At 42.7% G+C, this 20,443-nt stretch overlaps 2 protein-coding genes across 3 annotated transcripts in view; one reads left to right on the top strand and one right to left on the bottom strand.

Moving 5' to 3' along the window:
• Nucleotides 1-9,750, bottom strand: part of glis2b (GLIS family zinc finger 2b) — a 28,092-nt gene extending 18,342 nt beyond the window's left edge. Inside the window, exon 1 of one of the 2 annotated variants that reach the window (XM_079641740.1) lies at nt 7,123-9,750. The gene's annotated coding sequence lies outside the window, so the exon portion shown is untranslated. The remainder of the gene's footprint in view (nt 1-7,122) is intronic. The other variant, XM_079641739.1, reaches the window with a different exon arrangement.
• Nucleotides 9,751-11,349: 1,599 nt separating this feature from the next.
• On the top strand, nt 11,350-20,328 carry tfap4 (transcription factor AP-4 (activating enhancer binding protein 4)). The gene is made up of 7 exons (XM_079645782.1): nt 11,350-11,753; nt 14,297-14,462; nt 14,554-14,652; nt 14,769-14,939; nt 15,051-15,188; nt 17,104-17,271; nt 17,386-20,328. The coding sequence occupies exons 1-7, from the start codon at nt 11,665-11,667 to the stop codon at nt 17,542-17,544; spliced, it is 990 nt and encodes a 329-aa protein (XP_079501908.1). The 5' UTR covers nt 11,350-11,664; the 3' UTR covers nt 17,545-20,328.
• The last annotated feature ends 115 nt before the right edge of the window (nt 20,329-20,443 follow it).

Raw genomic sequence — 20,443 nt, 5'->3', positions numbered from 1 at the left:
CTGAATCCCAGAGCAGGGTTTAAGCCTTTCAAGAAAGGGCTTCAGCCCTAAAAACAAAACACACAGGTGTGCATCCCCAAACTTGATGATGTAGAAAAGTATATCACTTAATAACAACCACAGCTTCAAGCTCACTTCAAAACACAACAGAGTACAAAGCAGCTGCGGTTGAACTCAACGGGAGATGTCTGTTCTATTCCCTCACTGGTGAAAACCCAACCCCAGTTCTAAGCCATGAGTAGGAGGGAGCGGGAAGAGGTCCAAAAATCTTTCTTTCTTCCTTTCTATACCCTTCTCTCCCACACAGTTAACAGCACGCTAAGGGCAGATTAATAGGGAGGACATTGTATGGAAACTTTGGTACAATAACACCGGGGTATATTTCAGCACCAGTTGCTTGAACAATGTGCATGGTCTATCCTCTCAGTGACCATCTCAAGCCAAGGATCAGCTAAAGAGGCATTCAGTATATGCACACATAAACACATATGCAGCCCCTTTTTTACAGCCATACAGATGCATAAAACACACACACACACACACACACACACACACACACACACACACACACACACACACACACACACACACACACACACACTAGTGAACAGCATGTTGGATGTGTTGTGGAGTTCAGACCAGTTCAGAGCGCTGTGGTACCGCTCCAGCTTTGGGAGGGGTGCGCCTGTCTCACAGTCATTTCCTGGACGTGAATATTATGGCACCACACGCATGAGAAACAAACCCCTTTTGCCTGTACACAATGACCCCAGCCACTTAAATTTGCTTGCAACTCAATAAGCCAACAGCACATAGTGAACTCCCTGGGAAGCAAGTCTTCTCATTCAATGGCCATGGTAATATGATCCCAACAACAGCTTTATGCAACGCGGCCCTCCGGCAGGCTTGGGGCAGCATGGGGTGGGGTGCTGGTTGCGCTCTCTATCGCTGTGTGGTGTTGCTGAGCCAATCTGACACGTCTACGGTGTCGTAACTTTGCTACTTCTTTGTCCCAGACTTTCTGGACGGCCACTCCCTGTCCTTGGAGAGGGCTGGGGGACACCTGTGCACCAGCCCCGCTGCACAGGAGAAAGCCAAGAAGGGGTAGGGGTGGTGATGGGGGAGCATGCAGAGCCAGATGTGCTTTGGACTGGGAGTTTCTTTGTTGGTGTGTGTTTGTTAGCATGTAAGTTTATATATGTGTGCATTAGAGTGTTTATGTACAAAGAGAAGGGACAGGGCAGGGGCTCAGATTCCAAAACCAAAGCATATTGAAAGGGGAGGAAAACAGGAAGAGGTAGGAATACAAAACAGAGGAGAGCAATTAACAGACAAAGTGACGTGATGTGTGTTTGCATGCGTGTGTGTTGGGGAAACACACACTGTAGCGTGAGCTCCTGCTTCTTTAAATTTGGGCGTGCCCCCCATACTGTCTGCTATACCTTCATCACAGCCTTTCTGCCTCCCTCGCCAGTGATCTCACGGATATATGTACACACAAGGCTTGTGTTGTCTTTTCCTTGTGAGGCTGTGCCAACTTAACTGTGTTCTCCCTCCTCACATGGAGCGCCTGCTTTCTCTGAGTAACTCTCCGCGCTGTGTCCCCTCCCACCAAGGCTGGCATTAAGACAAGGTCAATATGACAGTCTTTTCTCTATTCTCCCTTTATCTCCCTCCCTTTCCGTTTCTCTTTGTACGTCTGTGTTCTAGCTCAACTAAGTGACAGGCTCCACCCTACAGCTTTTATCTTCTGCAGCTCCATCCAAGAGGGAGAAACAGGAAAAAAGAGAGCAGAGAGACAGATGCAAAGGGACAGATGGAGGGCGAGTGAGATGGCGACAGACAGAATTGAGCATAATGCTGTAAAATGGAGTATCACTAAACTCTTGATTTAGATTTGTTGGCATGTGCGCGATCTGTTGGAAACAAAGATTTGGATCTCATTCCTCTTTTGATTTGGCGAAACACACAGCAAGGGCTAATAAATGTGCCGCGGACGAATGCATTCATTTAGTATATCGGCAGCATTGGAAAGAATGAGCCTAAGAGAGGATCTCAATTAGTGTTGAAGGTCAGGGCGATACTCGTGCTCTTACACACTCTTCTTCTGTCCCGAATCAATGCTGACATTTAGAATCAATTAAGGAATAGCCCTGCTCACCATGACTAACGGCACCATTTATTGAGACCTGAGCAAACAAGGAGCATGGGCATTTAGAAGAAATCGGTTGAGTAAAAAAAGAAATACAGGATGTGTTAAGACAGCGATTATTCAAGATGGCCACTGATAGTGAATTATTAACTATTAACAACCAAATAAAGGGGGGTTTTTCGCTAAAGTATCTAAGGTTAGAATAAGTATTATTTTCACTAAATCTTACTTTCAAACATTTCCATATAATATAAGGCTCCCCTCATAAGAACAAAAACAGCCACGGTACATATGAATTAAATTAGTGCTGGCAACATCTCCACACCAAGGTAAACACTTACAGGCCAAACTTTTTTTCTCTCCCTCCTTTATTGCATGTATAAGATGGAGAATGTCTTATATAATTGCAAGCGTCACTTATGAAGCTGGGGGCTCATGGAAAGTGGGAGACGATAATGCGAGGGAGGGACCAAGGAAAAGAGGGAGCAGAAGCAAAGTTACAAGCAAGGAGGAGATGGAGTCCCAGGGAGTCGTGGATGGAGGGAGGAGGGGGGGGGTGAAGGGGGCAAAGTCTGGAAGCTAGCTGACAGGACTAGATATGCCCAGACAGGGAGCCGGGCCCAGACTTGAGAGCCTCATTGGAGTTTCAGAAATGCCTCACCCCTCATCCCCTTCTTTCAAAAACACCATCAATCCCGTCTCTCCCTGCCCAGCATGTTGTTCCTCACCCGTCTTACAGGCAGAGCCCCTCTTGTCCGGCTCCTCCCTTTCTTTTTCTCTTCAAACAAGCAAACACACACACATACCTCAGTCAAACTGAACTGCTGTTTGAGGGTAAACTGGAGAATTCAGGGTGTTGGCCAAGCAAGTAAATAATAATACAAACCAGCTGTGTCTCCACTTAAACTGCATTGCTGTGAGCATATTACTGTACAACTCAGCTTCTTGAACTCAGTTCCCAGATATCAAAAAGCTCCGGCTGGATAGAGGTTTAATATCAACCAGAAGTTACACTTCAGGTATATTGGTAGAAACCCAAAATGGTCTTTGTAAAAATAGTTTTTTCCTCTGTTCCCTCCCACCCTTAGCAGCTCCTTTAGATTGCTGTTATTCTTAGGAGTCCTGGCGTTACTCCTGTATTCTTTCTTTTACTTTTCCTCATCAAATGTGTCTTGCACCAGACATGGTCTGCATTTTGTCTGAAAGGCTCTACAAGCTGAAATTCTCTCACGGTAGAAACACTGAGCAGGGAGCGCAGAAGGAGCATTAAGGAGAATGAGAAGAGGTAGGGCGGGGTAACTGGAGTGAGGCACTGAGTTGTCTGTGTTTATTTTGGAAATGCAGGTCTGCAGACTTGCAACAGAGGAACTGACCCCTACACTTCCCTGTGGCAGATCCGAGCAGAAAGAGCAAGAGTCTGTGCTCTTTTGGGATGTCCCACACAGGTGATTTTGAAAAGGATAGACCAAATTGTGCCAGAAGGGGCATTTAAACCCACCCTGGGGACCCAGGAATGGCCTGCTCCAGGAGGAAACAGTGAGGCCGAGAGGTGATTAGTGGTTACAGTTTAACTGGAGAAAAATGCATGCTCCGTGAGCCCAGCCAGCCAGGGAGCAAAGCGGTCTCCTTCAGTTTGCAAGTTAGTGTGAGTCAAGCTCTGTATCCGCTCTGTCTATTCTTAATGTATGGGTCCTCCAGTCTGGCTGTCACCCCATATAGACACATCACACTGCAGCACTGCAAAGAATGAGTGTGTCACCTCCACTGCTGCACACATGGCAATGATTAGCGATAAGATATTGTGGAAAAATTGACAGAACTAGACTGTAATTATATGAGAGCCAAGAGAGCAATTCCCTGTCATTTACCAGTTTAACTTGAGTTCAGCTATTGATTCAGCTTCGTTTTAACTTAGATTTTAAAGAGTCCAATTGAGGATTTCATCCTTGTGGCACATATCAAATCCATTGGTATACTCTACAGCCGATATCAGTTAACTACAACATTTTCAAAAACTCCAAATGATTGACAAAGTAAAGGGGTCAATAATAATCTCAGTAACTTGAAGGGCATTTGAAAAGTGTAGACATCCGCCAAGGGGGTCTACACTCCCTTGTTTTTTTAGTTGGTATGTTTTTCTGTAAATATATGTGTACATAGGGTTATACATTTTATTTAAATATGACAATATAACAATGGAGATCGTAGACCTCATGCCCTCTGTAGTTCATTTCACTGAAACTTCATCTGGCTACATCAAGCATCTCCTCTGACATTCTCAGCCTAAACAAAGGTCAAGAACTGGGACTTGCAAGTATATTATATATGACACTAGTCACGTTTCATCTGTTCAGCACACTTATGGATGAATAACACCATTGTCTTATTAGAAATCTGATTGCTAACACATTTTCGTTACCAAAGAGAGGACATTTGTGTCATGGCGATCTCAAATAAAGTGCCGCTTATCCCTGTGAAGATAAATGTAAGCGTGCATCAGGTGCCTTGTTCTCCCTGCATGCCGCCTGATTCACTGCCCACTATAATCCTCCCTTCCCTGCTGCTGAGTTGCCTTTCAGCTTGACCATAATCCCCAGCAGCTATGAAACCCCACTGTGATATCAATTCAAACACTCCCACTGGCTCTCCCACTGTAGTTTGTACCACTTATATTCCACCCAATTATTGGTAGCAATCCTCGGCCACATCAGAGTTTTTTTACTTCAGTCGCAAACATATTTTAGTGGCCTCACAACAGGTTGACAACACTGTGAAAAAACAAAAATGTTCGGATGACAGTTACTTTGTGGTGCCTTACTCACAATGAAAGAACCAACTGAACTCTTTTTACATTAAATGTGGTACACTTGTATTAGCCTGGTTTAAGGCAATAAGTACAAGTGAATTGTGGGTTCCCACCATCCCTCTACCACATGCCTCGTGGTTGCTCTCTGACGCAGGAATATGTCATTAGGGTCCACCTTTTCCACCATAAAGCAGCTGCCTAACCCCCACAGTTTGGGACCTCAGGGCTATGATGTCACACACTCGTGATGTGGGACGGAATCTTAAAGCACAGGCAAATTGGTGAAGTGACAACCACACCTCTCATTTGATTTTAGAGACAGGCATGGTGCAAAGCCTTTGAATGGTTTATCTTCAAGCATTGTAATTGCAAAGGTCGAAGCAAATTGGTGTCAAACTCTGACCAAAACTCAGTGCAAGCTGTTGCACGCAGCAGCTGTCCAAGTATCTACATCTGGCCAAGCATGCAGTCAGGACAAGAAAATGTACAGCAAAAAAAGTCTGCATACACAAACACATGCACACATCCTGAGAGTGTGGAATGCCACCACAGGGATGCACAGCTGGACCCCAGTGGATATCTGGCTTCATGGTGGTGCTGAGAGCCTTTTTCTCTGCAGTGACTAAGTGCTGTGTAAGAGAAGTCTTGCTTGAACAACCAGTGTGCCGGCCCGTTAGTGATGGATGCCTCTCCGTCTGGCCTCAGTTTTTCTGTCAGATTGATGTTAGGCTGACCTGCAGCTGAACTGATCATCAGCTGATTGGATAAACAATGCATTGAGCAGGCTCTGGACATGAAGAGCACCTGTGGTCACAGTTCAGTGGGGGGTTGTGGATTAAATAGCAGCAGGATCTGGAAGAGGGAAATCAAAGTCCTTCCTCTGCATAAAGCCTGTGCGGCCTCCCTCACTGCTCCTCTTCCCCACATACTTGGAGAGAGGTCCAGTGGGCCCATAGCTAGACCTCCTCCAGTCTCATATATCTGTGTGACAGTTTCTCTTATGCAGCTCCATGTCATATGGTTCATACAATCCTTTACAGTCACCTTGGAAATAAACGGCCATCATACTCTGATCCAAAATATAACTGCAGCCCCCTGAGTGTGCCTCGATCTGCATTGTGGCCTAATGCTTTATAATGATCAGGCCTTATTCCACTCCAGCAAAGGGCTTGTTAGGTCTGCCTTGGCAGGGCCCGGCTCTCTGCCCTGACATCTTCCGGAACAATGGGCCCATGGGAGGCAGCCAATGGGGAGAAGGTCCATCCCAAACCCAGTCCCAGTGTGAACACAATTAGGCTTAGGGACAGTGGAATTGCTTAATTGGAGGAAAATAGCTCTTTATCTAGGCCTCTGTGCCTGTGCTCATTCTTGCCCCCTGCACTACATGCTTGGCCTCAACTAACTAACAAAAATGTTAAGATTGCAAATTAAAATGTTTACTAGTTTCAGCCATAACACCAACAAGTGGTTATTGAGCATAAAGACAACTCATGGTAAACTGTGGTCATTTAGAAATGCATACAAATAAAAATCTAAGCACACTTTGTCATGTACAACGTGGTGAAATTAAATACTAATATGTAATCTTTTGTGGATAATATGAAGACATCTGATATTTAGCCCCTGATGTGGGGGTCACAGTTGTATTGACCAATACTGCACTGTTTTTAAGTGAATGTCAGCAGTGTGTAGACGTTGAACTCTTTATCAGATGTTGTGACAGAACATCAAAGAGCTCAGTGGAAGCCTGCATCTTGCACAACAGCTGGCTGGGCTGTGATGAACGCCCTTATAGGACAGGATTTGTGATTCTCTGAAAATGTCTCAGGGTTGAGAAAAGGGGATGCTACTTCAAGAGGGGATGCAGACACGCCAAAGAGTGTTCGGTACCTTGTGGAAGTAGGTAGGCTACTGACAGTTAAGTGCTAACAAACGCAGGTAAAGGCACGTCCGCCGACGGCCTTGAATATGACAGTGTAGGGAGTCCAGGCTGCAGGATATGGGCGCACCGCTGGAGAGACTCTGAAAATAGGTCACTACCCTGTTTGAACTCGTGCAATTTTTCACATTGTAGCTGCGCACTCAGAGCAACGTGGACACACATGACAAAAGAAACGACATAAAGGACGGACATGCATTATAGGGTACGCTCCTCCTTGCTTACCTTACAGTGAAAATACCGTGGAAATGCCCGAGATATCTCCGACTTGGCCCCCCTCTTCCCGGTGCAAACTTCGCACGCGAAGTCCTATGGCTCAAGCAGCGTCGGTGTCAAATGACTCCTCGTCAATGTGTCGCTTTTTCCTTCGGTAAACACGAAATTATAGAGCTGATACGTCTTGAAAAAATATGTCTAGGTTTCTGTAGAGGCGGTCCGTTCCAAGACCATTGTCAGGTTAGATTTTTAAGCATGGGGAAAAATATACATAAGCTCAAACGCAGCGTATGTGACAGCTGGTTGTTCAAATACAGACTAATATATGGAATGACAGTCTTGTCTGTTGCCGTGGAATGATCTATTCTTCATGTTATCAAGCCACTGGAAACCCGTCAAAAAGTGTAAACACCCAAATCCGTAACCTTAAGTGTTCCCGCTGAGGAAAAAAAATGAAGCCACTGGTTGTGTTGTGCATCAAAAACGGATAGAGGATTTCTTCTTAAATTCAAAGCGCATCGCTTGATGGCAACGCTGGTCAAGTGGGGGGTTCCTGTGGATGGACGTGGTCCTCCTGGCGGGGTGGGAGGGCAGATCAGACCAGAGGGATGGCACGAAGTGGTGGGTAGGGTAGGGCGGGTTGGCGACGGGGTATGGGGTAAAGGGGGAGGATCGTCTCCTTCTTCGGTGCTTTTCCAGATGTCGAGGTGGGGCTATAATGTGTCTGTCCTTTCCTCAGAGTTATCCTCGCGTCTCTTCTGCTTATTATTTTTATTTTAATTGTCTCTAAGCACTCCAGGAGACGCTGAGTGTTGGTGGTAGTCTCCCCCAAGACCGTCTGAAGCGCACAGCCATCCGCCCGGAGCCCAGCCAGCCCGTCAGGACCAGCCCAGAGTCTGCCAGCTCAGCGCATGCTTACTGCTCCGCCCCCCCACCATGGGCAGTCCCCGGCGCCTCTCCAAACTGTCCCTCTCTCTCCGTTCACATGGCCATGTCTCCGCCTCAGCTCCCCTCCATCAACCGGCGTTGGATAAGGGTAACACCCCTATATACTTCACTGTCTGTTGTCTAGAGTGTAGACATCTCTGTCCATGGCTACCACCTCTGGGTAACCAACCAAACAGTGTTACATAATGAAAAAGTTTGAAACTACAGACAGCCTGTTATTTTACTCTAACACTAATGTATAAATCCACCCACCAGTTGGAGCTATGTGCAACAAAAAAATACATAATAAAGATGGAGAAACAAAAATCTGAAAAAATACAAAATCCCTGTCACTTACAGAATATAGGCCTACAGTATTTTATATTATACATGTGACCTATTTTGTGCATCTAAATCAAACAAAAATGAAGGCCTATATACATATGTATTTGCATAGTGAATACGAAGTTAAATTACTTTTTTTGCCATTTTTTGAAGTTACCTATTACATTTTGGGACATAAAAGGATAGGGTTTCTATTTAATTACCATTGATTCTCTATAAGAGATTTATTTTTCTTCTGCTCTGGGAAATAGAAGATATGCCCAGTGACAGTGTTTAGACCAGTATAGAAGTTTATTCCGCGTAAAATATGCAAGTTAATGACTGTTTAAGTTGTTTAGATTGTACAATGCTGATGTTACAAAGCCCTGTAATAGACAAGGGGCCCATTTTTTAGACTAGTAGTGCTCAAGTCAGTGAAACTGTCCAAAAAGATGTAAGTTAAAAAAATAAAATTAAGTGGGATAATTAATTATATTTGAACTTCTTTTTCTTCGTAGCTTTAGTTAAACAGCCTGATGTAGCTTAGCTGCACTTACAATTGGTAAAACTAATTTAATAATTTAATTTATTTTAAAGTCTGTTTGTTGTTCAAATATATCGTTGATCATGTCTACTCAAGTTGGATTTGTTTTATTGTTGACAGTTCCTTTTTTCTAATGCAGATTTTCTATGAGCAGTTCTTCATGTTTTAATGTTGTTTTGTGTTTGATGGATGCAGGAACTAATGTAGCTGACTAAATAAAGGCATCCACACAAGTGAGTTATACGAGTGAATACCAATTATTAGTAAAAGCCATTTTTTAACAGAACTTAAAGGAAATCATTTATATATGGAATGTACTTATATAGCTACTATGTTGACCTAAGAGGTGTTGAATACAGATGTTGATGTTTTGTCCACCCTGGGACATCCAGAGTGTCAGTGATGCTGGCATGCAAAAATGTGCACCAGGATCCCCTTTTACTTTTTACCCTGCCACCACTAGAGGGCCTAAAGCAGCCTGGGATAAGATTTGTATAAATCTAGGAGGCCATGAGATGTCATGGAATAAAAATGGATTTGCCAAGCCCTATTTTTTCATTTGAACAAGTCATCATTTTCCGCCCATTTAATATTAATTAAATAATGATCAAGTCCATTAGTGAATGTTCATGCAAAAAGAAAAATCAGGATCTCTTAATGCACTTGAAAGCAATATTTAAGCCCTAAATGTCACTTCTAATTCCAACAGCTGAGGTTTGATTTATGTGTATGTGTTTTGGAAATTAAGTAAATGGTGAAACATTTGCCAGAGCCAATTTAGTTCCCCCGGAACAACAAATTCAAAGATATTGCTGTAATTTGATGTTAATTTTTCATATATTCATTTCAAGTTTTAAGGGTTTTATATTTTAGTTCACTATTATGAATTGATTGTATTATGTTGGTATTACATGTGATACTCATCCGTGTTGTGTTCTGGATGTTGCTTCGGCAGTTTTTTGTTAGGTCGAGATTCATGATATAGGAAGATGCAAGATCCCAATTTGGCAAAAATTCCATACATAATACTTTAGCAACTGCAAGAAGATAGCTTAGGCTATACACTGTGGATCCTGATTTATTTTTTGTGAATAAAAACATTATTTTTAAATCTCTCGCTTATGTTATGCAAATGTTGTGTTCTGTAATTGTATATAATCTTTTTTTAAATATATTGTATATCCTATTTACCAAAATTAGTAAGACTTAATCAATTGATATTTGAATATAGGTAAGGGTTGGGCAAAACATCCAAACCCATGTAATCGTACTGTAACTATACAAATAAACTATTATTTTATATCCTGTTAATCTATCTATCAAAGTCTGAGTTTATACGCCTAGAAATATAAGAACTGTATTTAAGTTGAAAAATATATGTGTGACATCCAAAAAATGAAATATAATATGAACTATTTAAAAAAACAAAAACATTTTAAATGCGTAGCCTGCTGTGGGCCTGATATATCTTAGAAATAACTGCCATAGTGCTACATGAAGGTCATCTGTGTGTAACCAGCTGTGTGATAATCAGCGTTAAAGATATGCTTGTGTTAAAGCTCCTCAGCTCACAGCTGCAGCAGTAAGGTAGACTAATTAACAAAGCGCCACCATGTGCCTCCACAAGGATACAGCTGCAACAGCTCTTCGTGTTTCCGGGTGCACAGAAACAAATTCGCTGCTCCCATTTTGTGGCTGGCAGGTTATTACTGCATGAGCGTCACAGCTTCTATTAAAATAGGTTAATGTGGTGTATTCTCCTGTACTACCACTGTTGCTAACCAAAATGGTGATCAACACACGGTTAGCAGTGGTGTGTGTCAGCAGTGTGTCCCTGAAAGCCCTCTCGGTGTGCTGTTGCTGTGCAGCTCTGCCAGCCCGTCAGCTGATCCTCTGTCCTCTTATCGCAGCTGTTTGAGTGTCCGCCCCTACTGTAGTCCTGCTTTTTATTTACTACACCAGTGTCAAGGTGGAATCTACATGTTGAGGTTATTGATTTAACATATATTGTAAAATGACTCCTATGTTTATGGCATATTATTAGCATGTAGGCTACCTGTTTGTAACATAGGGATCTTTAAATATGTAAGGGTTAAATCTAAAGGCGCTCTTTATAAAAAATATTCTTGAAACAAGTCAAATGAGGGGAAATATACGTGTGATTTATATGGTTATATGGTTATTACCGACTGGGGGATTCGTGGATTGCTTTTATTCCACACTGCATCGCACATTTAATCGTAAATGATAAAGCTAATGTTTCACTGTAATTCATATTAAATACATTTAACCCCCTTTTCAGCCATGTGCGCTGTCTTCACGCTGTATCTCTGCGCTAAATAGTCCTTTGTTTACATGCAGTCCCCCCTCTCTGCGGAAGGAGGCTTTTGGAAGTGCAGTGTGACTCCTACCAGCTGTTTCCCGCCTTGAAAGCCATCCGATCAGCTGCATACACACACACATGCACGCGCGCACACGGTCATGCAGAGGGAGAAAGCAGAGGGGAGGGAGAGAGAGAGGTAGAGCCACACACAACGAGGGAACCCCATCAGCTGGAAGTCGAGTAACATTACAACTCTCAGCAGCCTGAAAAACTACTACCTTACACAAACGAGGATTCATATCTTCTTTGAGGATTTAACCCGCGTCGGATCACGGGATTTCTGCTCTCTAAGCATATTATTTTTTCTTTTATTCAACGGAGACTGTTGCCTGTTTTTTTTTAGCAGGGGGGGGCAAACTGGCGAGAGGCGAGCATGGAGTATTTCATGGTACCAGCTCAGAAGGTGCCCTCTTTGCAACATTTCAGGAAAACGGAGAAAGAAGTGATTGGAGGTCTTTGTAGGTGTGTATACATGCGCTTCACCCAGCATGCAGCTGTTTTATTATTACAAGTCATCTGTTTGGAGTAGACGGCGATGAGGCAACATGCTTGAACTGATCTGTTATTGTGTACACGACCCACTCAGTGGGAGCTGCGCGCATTATTTATCACCGAACACTTGAATTATGTTGCTTCTGAGCAAGTCGGGGCTCTGTCTCAACCCGCAGCACCCCCCTGTGAGGTTTTTCTGCACATTTTGTTGCGATATCGTTGTATTTTTATGGCTAACTAACATAAACCACGTGGTTCCGTGCACACCACGCTGCTACTCTGCTCCAGAGCGCACCCCTGCTCTATTTATCCTCAAATCACCCCCAGTGTCGCCTTTAGGTGCTGTGATTTGCATAAGAAAAGAAAAGATAACACGAGCGAGTGTCATTCAGTGTGAAAGGGTCTAGTTTTGCCGCACACGTCGTGCGTGTTGCCGATTTGCTCAGAGGGATCCGAAGTTATTGTGGGTAGTGCGGCCATGCTTGTGGCTTGTGCTAAAAGTGATGAGGGGGTCTGGCGTTTGTTTCCTGTTTATGGCGCCGTTTTCGTTTACTTCTAATGTGAACATATACATATAGTTTGTAAATTGCCCCCATTTGTCGTGGCGATAGTTTAACTGGGGTTTCTGTGTGTCTTGGTCGCGCTATCGAGTCACCTCCACTGCGTCTTTTCATCCCGCACCTCTGCCATGCTGCCTGCCGCATTGTTATAATGGCGGAGGACACGAAAATCTGCTCGGAGCACGGAGCTGTTGTCGGGCGCTGTGTCGACTAAGGGGGTTTAATGGTTGGGCTTTTTTATACATTATCTCCCGTGTGTCCGGTAAATGGACATTCAGCGTTAGCGGGGAGGCAGGATAAAAAGTGGTGTTATTAATAAGGGGGTGTGTATGTCGCGGAAGGCCATCCATACGTCCGCAGCCCTGTTTGAAGAGGGAGGCGGAGTGATCTGCTGATGGATCTTAGCAGTGACGCGGGCAGTGTGGGATATGTAGTCCTGTTGTTCGTTTTCATTAATTCCTCAGTGTAAGTCGGCGGAGAATTGGTAAACAAAAGAGGAAAATCTACCTATAGAAAAGGGACATACTTTGTAACATAAGTATAAATACTTACAAGTATTACGATTTAAAAAATCATAAATGACTTAGGTTCAGAATGAATATTAAAACTAAAATCAATTGCTGGCATAGGCTACAAGTTGCAGTCTCATAACAATATTATTGTATCAACTGATACTATTCCATTATATGTGGATGATTAGTTAGTTTATAAAATATGAGAAATATTGTCGAAAAATGTGCAGACCTATTTCCTAGAGATGATGGTAATGTCTTTGTTTGTTTTTTCACAAGAAAAAGCATTTACATGTCTAAGATTTAAGAAAAGGGAAGCAGCAAATTGTTACATTTTTGACGCGTGAATCTTTCAAAATATCACATTTTGCTTGCGAAATGACACATTTAAAAAAAAAAAAGGATTATCAATACAATTTCAATATAACTTTCTGATTTCATTTTAATAATTCATCAACCAATCATGTGGATTTATTGTACTATTCAGCTGTATTTAGTTTCCTGTCACTATGACTCCTGTTTTAGGCTTCAATCCACATGGGACCCAGTCTTTCTCCTGGTTAGTGGTTGTGCCTGTGTGGTAGGGTGAAGTCCAAGCACAGTTGGGGATGTTTTGGCAGTGGATGTGTTGGCTGGATATGCCGCTGCATTGCTGGTACGTGTGTGTGCCTGTGTGTGTACGCACACACACTCCTTTTTCTCATCTGTGTCTGCACAATTGTTCCCAGTGTTTGCACTGAGGCAGCTGAGTCAGTACAGATAAGCGCTTGGCTAGAGAGGGTCCCAGAGATACTGAGCTCGATACAGAGGTAAGAGGAAGTTCGCTCAGAATTTCCCCTCAACTGAAGCACAGCATAATGGCAGAGCATGTCGTTGGGGATGCTAACAGGTTCAATGTTGCTCTTTTAACATCCCAACTGGAATTATCAGCAAAGGTGGTGCCACTGTAAAGATGTTTTACCATGTGTGTTGCTTGAAAAGTGTCTTGTAAAATGTCAGTCCTGCTTCAACGTCAGGAGGAATTCTCACTCCCTAAGACCTTTCACAATCATAAAATTATATTGCACAGCATACATATTAAGGTGTCACTTTAACACCTGGTAGAAAATGGCACAGTGATGGAAGAGCAGCCTTCAGCATGCATGAAAATATGGAATTTAACTTTATGATGAACGGTTATGATGCTATAAATCAAATGAAAGTGTTTCACTGTACACCTTGGAAAGTAGTTATTAATCCACATAAAAATTAGCTCTAAAACGTAATGTTATTTTAAAACTGGGTGCATTAATAACAATTGGATTACAAAGTGTCATTCAAGGATCGAGATCAAAGATTTTGACTATCTCTTGCTATTTTTGGATTAGGTTGAAGTTCACTGTATGTTTTATTTTGACATTGTGTCCAACTAACCACTGCCCTTCTCTTCTCCTCCCCGTAGTCTGGCCAACATTCCTCTGACCCCAGAAACAGCCCGGGACCAAGAGAGGCGAATTCGCAGAGAGATTGCCAACAGCAACGAACGTAGGCGTATGCAGAGCATCAATACTGGATTCCAGTCTCTTAAAACACTCATCCCACACAGTGATGGAGAGAAGCTCAGTAAGGTGGGTCATAAGAGAAGTTTGGGTTAGTTGAGGCGTTATATGGAGCTGTAAGGTGCTGAACTCAACTTTATTATTCTTCTCATTTCCCCAGGCTGCTATACTGCAACAGACAACGGATTACATTTTTGCTTTGGAGCAGGAGAAGACGCGGCTATTGCAGCAGAACAATCAGCTCAAACGAATCATACAGGTAAAAATGTCACCGTGCCAAAGGTGAAAAGGCTTCATCGTGATTTCTGTCTTTCAGTATCATCAGTTTATATATTTATCTAAAATAGATATCTGATTTCTGTGTGCTCTCCCTAGGAGTTAAGTGGTTCCTCTCCCAAGAGGAGGCGTGCAGAGGAAAAAGATGAAGGGATTGGCTCACCAGACATCCTGGAGGAGGAGAAGACTGAGGACTTAAGGAGGGAGATGATTGAGTTACGGCAGCAGCTGGAGAAAGAGCGCTCAGTCAGAATGATGCTAGAAGATCAGGTAAAATGGTTTACACATTTTCTGACAAAGTCTGTGTCCAGACTAATACACTGGCCAACATAGTTCTGTGTGTTGCTAACTCACACCGTTATCCCCTATTCTGTGTTTCAGATGCGTTCCCTGGATGCCCAGTTGTACCCAGAGAAGCAGCTAAGGGTACTCCCCGAGCAGGAGCCCCAGAACAAGAGCCTCATCCATCTGCAGCAGCACAAGCTGGAGAGGAACCTTTCTCCAGACCACAGCCCACAGGTGGATACCATTCTTTATATGTTTGACTCACACATTAACTGTTGAATCCTTCTGAGCATTACCATGATGTAGTTACATTTTTGTAGTTAGTTATCTTCCCTAGGTCTTATTTAAGAATCTGTTTACACATTTAATGCTGAAACAAAACATGTTGGAGCTAAAACAGGCATGGGGTATTTCTAGAAGTATGTTTCATTAAATATGTGCCATAGACATACATCTGTCTCTCACTGAATGTGTAAAACATTTAATATTGTTAGGATTTATAACACTGACATATACAAACAAATCTACACCAAACAATACCCTTGGTTGAAATGAGCCAAATATATCAATACTTACTGTAGGAATAATGTGTTTAACATAAACATATTTTTGTACCACACCAAGTAAGATCTGAACTTGATACACAGACTTGGTCACCTTAATATATTTTGAAAACCAGTGTTTATGTTGGCCTCTTTATTCTAATATACAATATGTCTGCTGGCTTGATATTCCCCTCCTCCTTCTTATGTGTAGTTGTAAAATGTTTTGGTTTTCTTTTAATCAATGCCGCATATTGCATTTAAAACACTTACACAAATACTCCTGAAATAATCTCAGTGTACTGTGAATGTCACACTGACCGTCCCAAGTTAGCTGTCAGCAGCTAAGACACATTTACAGTGTGTTAAATGAGCAGCTCACAAGTCTTTCTGCCCGTCTTCCTGCCCTGACAGCGTCAGTGTCGTGTTTCTGAATGCTTACCCTAACTGAACATGATGCCAAATCAATTGGCATATGCTGTCTGCCCATCCACCTCCTGTCGCAGCTGGGTGTTGGTAGTGAAGACGATTGATACACTCTGCATTAGTCATGTGACTGTTTGTGACTCCCCAAGCGATATGACCTCAACTCAATATTGCTATGAATAAACAGAATTACCTCTGTAAAAATGAACTCTTACCCAATTGTATCTACATTTTTCTTTGGATCACTAAACCTCTTTACCTTACTGAATTATTGAAACTGATACCTGGAAATAAAGGAAATATGTACGCATCAGACTTTTAATCAAAAACAAAATAGGCATATTTGTCAAAACTACATCTCATAGGATGTTATTCCGAGTATCACTGACTTCAGACTTTGAGATGTGTCGAAAGTCCTGGAACAAGCTAATAGGTGCACCTTGAGGTTAAAGGTGGGGTAGGTAATTTAGGAGAAACCAGCTCGAGTGCGCTAGAATTTGAAAATACACAGCTGGAAAAAATCTGCCGATTCCTTACAGAGCCCCTCCTCCAACACACACGAACGCGCACATGACCAATGAGGGCACGAGATAAGTTTGTGCACAGATGGAAGGCTGACAGGCAGGTAGGCCATCCAGTTACTTTAGCCTGGCCGGCTCAGATGATTGGTTGTGCTTTTTACAGAGCTACGGCTTCCACAGATGACATTTTTTTTATGGATTTGTTGTCAAAGCACTTCAGATATTCATTGCTATCAGGATGTTAAGAGCATTCCATGGAATATAACAAAAAGTGTATCTCGAGCCGGTTCCTCAAACTTACCTACCCCACCTTTAACTATGTTTGCGGTCCCAAACTAGCTTTGTCATTTTATACTTGGAGATAATTATTTAAAAAAAGAAGACCTACTTCATTTCAATCTTGTTGGTCAAGCTCAGAGTGATCGAAAGCACCCTCAAAAGACAGAGGGACGAAACAAAGGACAAAAATGTGGTTGACTTATAGATTTTAACATCTGGCCTGGCTAATATTCAATATGCTGCCCAGCTGTTTTCTCAATTATGTGTGCAATAGTGCCTGTGTATGTGCTATTCCTTTAATATACTCCTAACCATAATCATTTATTATCACAGTGCAGTGTGGGAAAGAGAGGTTTTTTAAATGTTCCTCCTTTCTACCAGGTGTCTGCCCCCGCTACCCCCCCTGCCCCTACACATCATGCCACGGTCATCGTCCCTGCACCTGCCCAGCCTCCACAGCCCCATCATGTCACTGTGGTAACCATGGGCCAGACATCAGTAATCAATACAGTGTCCACATCTCGGCAGAACCTGGACACCATTGTTCAAGTAAGACGAAAGTCAGACGCAGAATTAAGACTCATTTCTTGGAGTTGGAAATGTTCTCAGATATGAACACCAGAGGGTGCTGTTGTCACTGACATCACTTTCGTCTTTCCCCAGGCAATCCAGCACATCGAGGGCACCCAGGGGAAGGGTTGTGCCGGCGAGGAAGAGCAGCGGAGGGCGGTCATCGTCACTTCGCGTCGCGGCCTTTCTGACGCGGCAGGCTCAGACACGGCCTCAAACAGTGACGGGCCCGATGACTGTTCACTCCCCTGAGTTATTCCCTGACGTCTCGCACGCCATACACTTCCGTACATGTACACACACACACACACACACAAAGCCCAAGCAGAAACGGGCTACAGGAGGCTTCACACCAACAGCACTCTTGTTCATTGGACATTATTAGGGCTGGTAGACAGATTGAAGCACTCGTTTTAGTTTTTGTTTCAGTACACTCTTACATGTTTTACCGTGATAGTCAGCCTGAATATGTTTACACTTAGACACTCATACGAGCAGTCTCTTCTGCGTGTTTTTCTCTGCTTGTCTTAACATTCTCTGCTTAACCCCCTGATATCTCACAAACAAATAGTTCACTGACTGATCTATGAATGCTTTGTAAAACTGGATACTAGAATGTCTGCTTAACATCACAATTAATCTCCATGACTGTTCTCTTTATTCGGCCCTGAAGTCATTTGACTGATCCGCAAAACGGGAGACAAAGTTGACGAAGAGCCCGTCACCACCCAACACCAGAGCATTTTAGTTTTAGATTAACCTCTTTTAAACCTTCTTCTCTGAGTTGTCTTGAGAGACACTGTGAGCTTACCTTCTTTAGATTTCAGGATCTAAGAATATGATGTTTTGTGAAGTCTCCTTTTCAATATTGTGTTCCTCTAAGGCTCCCTCAGCCAGCAAATTAAGTGATTGTACTGGAAAAACACAATTTAAAAGCTGTCTTCATGGCTAACTGGTGCCCACAGAAAATGAAGCTCGGGAGGAGAGAGTGCGCTTACTGGTTCACAGCTCTTCTCTTTTTGTGTTTGTTTGTTGCCATTTTTACTGGGCTGGGTTCCCAGTAATCCCACATATGTATTTGGCATGTTCTTCCTTTTGCTCATGGCCTGACAAAAAAAGATCAGTGCATTTCTTTTTTTACACCCTCCCCCATTGAATTTAAAAGCACCTGGCTATAGGTAAATAAGCTAATCCGTGGGCACTCTTGAGTGATTTCCACTGGTGTATGTGTGTCCCATATAGCATTTTGAATCAGCAGTTATATCCCAGACTCTGGCAGTCTGCAACAGCATTGCAATTGCCTTGAAATGAAGGCATTTGATGTGTGTATGTGCACACAACACACATCTAAAACTGACATACAATCATTTCTTTGCTCAGTCTTAAGGGCTGGTTTTATTAAGCCCTTAATAATGTAGTTAGCTGTCCTAATGTTAGGACCTCTATCAAAGCAGAGTGTAATTGCCCTGTGAAATAGTTTGAATGTGCCATGGAGTTGACATATGCATATCCGTGCATAGATCACATGTGCTTTTGCGTGCTTTATGTTTATCCTACCATGCTATTTACATGTTTCTGCTTAGATCATACTTTAAGTGTTTCTGCCTGGTGCTGTTGGTTTTCGGCGTTCAGAAATGTAGCTTGGATAGAGGCAGCAGCTTGCCTTACTAATAAGCCCGATGGTGCAGGGAGGCACTGTGAAGCCAGCCTTAACACGGCCATGGGGTCTGAGAGGCAAACCTGAACACTTGATCTGGGTCGCTTGGTGGCCGGTGGGATTGGTTTTCCTTTGCCTTCCCAAACAGGCTTGCAAACACCCTGGTGTGTTGGAATATACGGTGTATTTCCAGTTCTTTAGTCTCTTCTTTTTGTTATATTGTGTTTGCCACAAACCGGGCAGTTATACTTATTACATTCAAGCACTCCCCAGTTATTCAAAATGTATCCGAATACTGACTGCTGTTTGGACTTACATGTAGATTTTCAACTGTTGGCCCGTTAGTGTTCTCTACTAAAGCCAGATTTCAGATTCATTGGGGAAAAATTCCACAATGAAATGTTGACATTCCATACATTTTACACATTTTTCCCTATCAGGTTACTTTTCAAAAGTGAACCCTGGTGTATTTAGAGATTACATTTAGTGCTTTTGACATATCATGCTATTTTAGAGTCGCATTTAGGGACAAACTCCTTATTAATATCCCCTGCATGAATGCATAGATGGAGCTTTGAACTGCTGGACAGATAATGTGTTCAATTGAACGCAACTCATCTATCATGATTTATGTCATGGAATTGCCCCTTAAAGAAATATTGATGTCAGCTGCACTAAAAAGAGCAACGTGTCTGTCAAATCGTGGGACATCTCCCTGTCACTATGGGCAGGGGATTCCTATATGCTAAAAACGTGTTTTGCAAGCTTTGCTTTTTGTAGAGCCCGTGCTTTTCTTCTCTGAGTATTTGCATTTATTCGTTTTCTGCTGAAAACCAGAACTGTTTTATTTCCAAATGTGTTTTAAACTTTGTTCTGTGTGTTAGGAAATGTTAAGTGGACATGTCAGATGAGTGGGGTGGGCCTGGGGATCATTAAATAGGGTCAACATTACAAAGCACTTACTGTACTATGGAGTCGGCCTCTTTCTTTTGTATAAAGGAGCTTCTCCTCAGATAAAGCTCTTGAGGTTATGAGTAAAAGCCGCACAGCTGTGTATCCCCTTCTCCTTCATGTCCGGACCTCCTACATCATTGTCCTGTTTGACCATCACATTTTTAGCAAAATCTTATTTAGCTGTCTTATTTTTTTCTATTTTCAATATCTTTTGTACCCCGTTACACATTTGATGGCTCCCTCATCTCCCTTTCCATTCGTCTGTTATCTGTATTTTTGTTTTTGTTAGACCTGTCAGTGCTTATGGTCGTCAAGAAGCTATTTCGTGTTTTTTGTTTTGTTTTTTAAAGAAATGTTTTGGGGATAAAGAGGCTTGTGCCTTTGTAAAGACAGAATAATAAAGTTTGTACTTTGTTTTTTATGCATCGGGCTCCTAGTGTGTGACTTTGTTTCTCTCTTTAAGTCTTTGAAATAAGTGTTTCACTCCAGTTCTGAGTTGATAACGGTTATTATAGCATGAATAATGACATAAGCAGCTGA

The sequence above is a fragment of the Notothenia rossii genome (assembly GCF_949606895.1).
Source record: "Notothenia rossii genome assembly, chromosome: 8".
In the NCBI taxonomy this organism is placed as follows: Eukaryota; Metazoa; Chordata; class Actinopteri; order Perciformes; family Nototheniidae; genus Notothenia; species Notothenia rossii.
Note: the sequence above shows the minus strand (reverse complement) of the source record. Positions and strands in the feature narration are given on the sequence as shown.

What these genes read in the sequence shown, in the direction of transcription:
- tfap4 (XM_079645782.1), top strand. Translation starts at nt 11,665, where the DNA reads ATGGAGTATTTCATGGTACCAGCTCAGAAGGTGCCCTCTTTGCAACAT. An exon ending in ATGGAGAGAAGCTCAGTAAG is followed by an intron (nt 14,463 to 14,553) that starts GTGGGTCATAAG and finishes TCATTTCCCCAG; the next exon opens with GCTGCTATACTGCAACAGAC. An exon ending in AGCTCAAACGAATCATACAG is followed by an intron (nt 14,653 to 14,768) that starts GTAAAAATGTCA and finishes TGCTCTCCCTAG; the next exon opens with GAGTTAAGTGGTTCCTCTCC.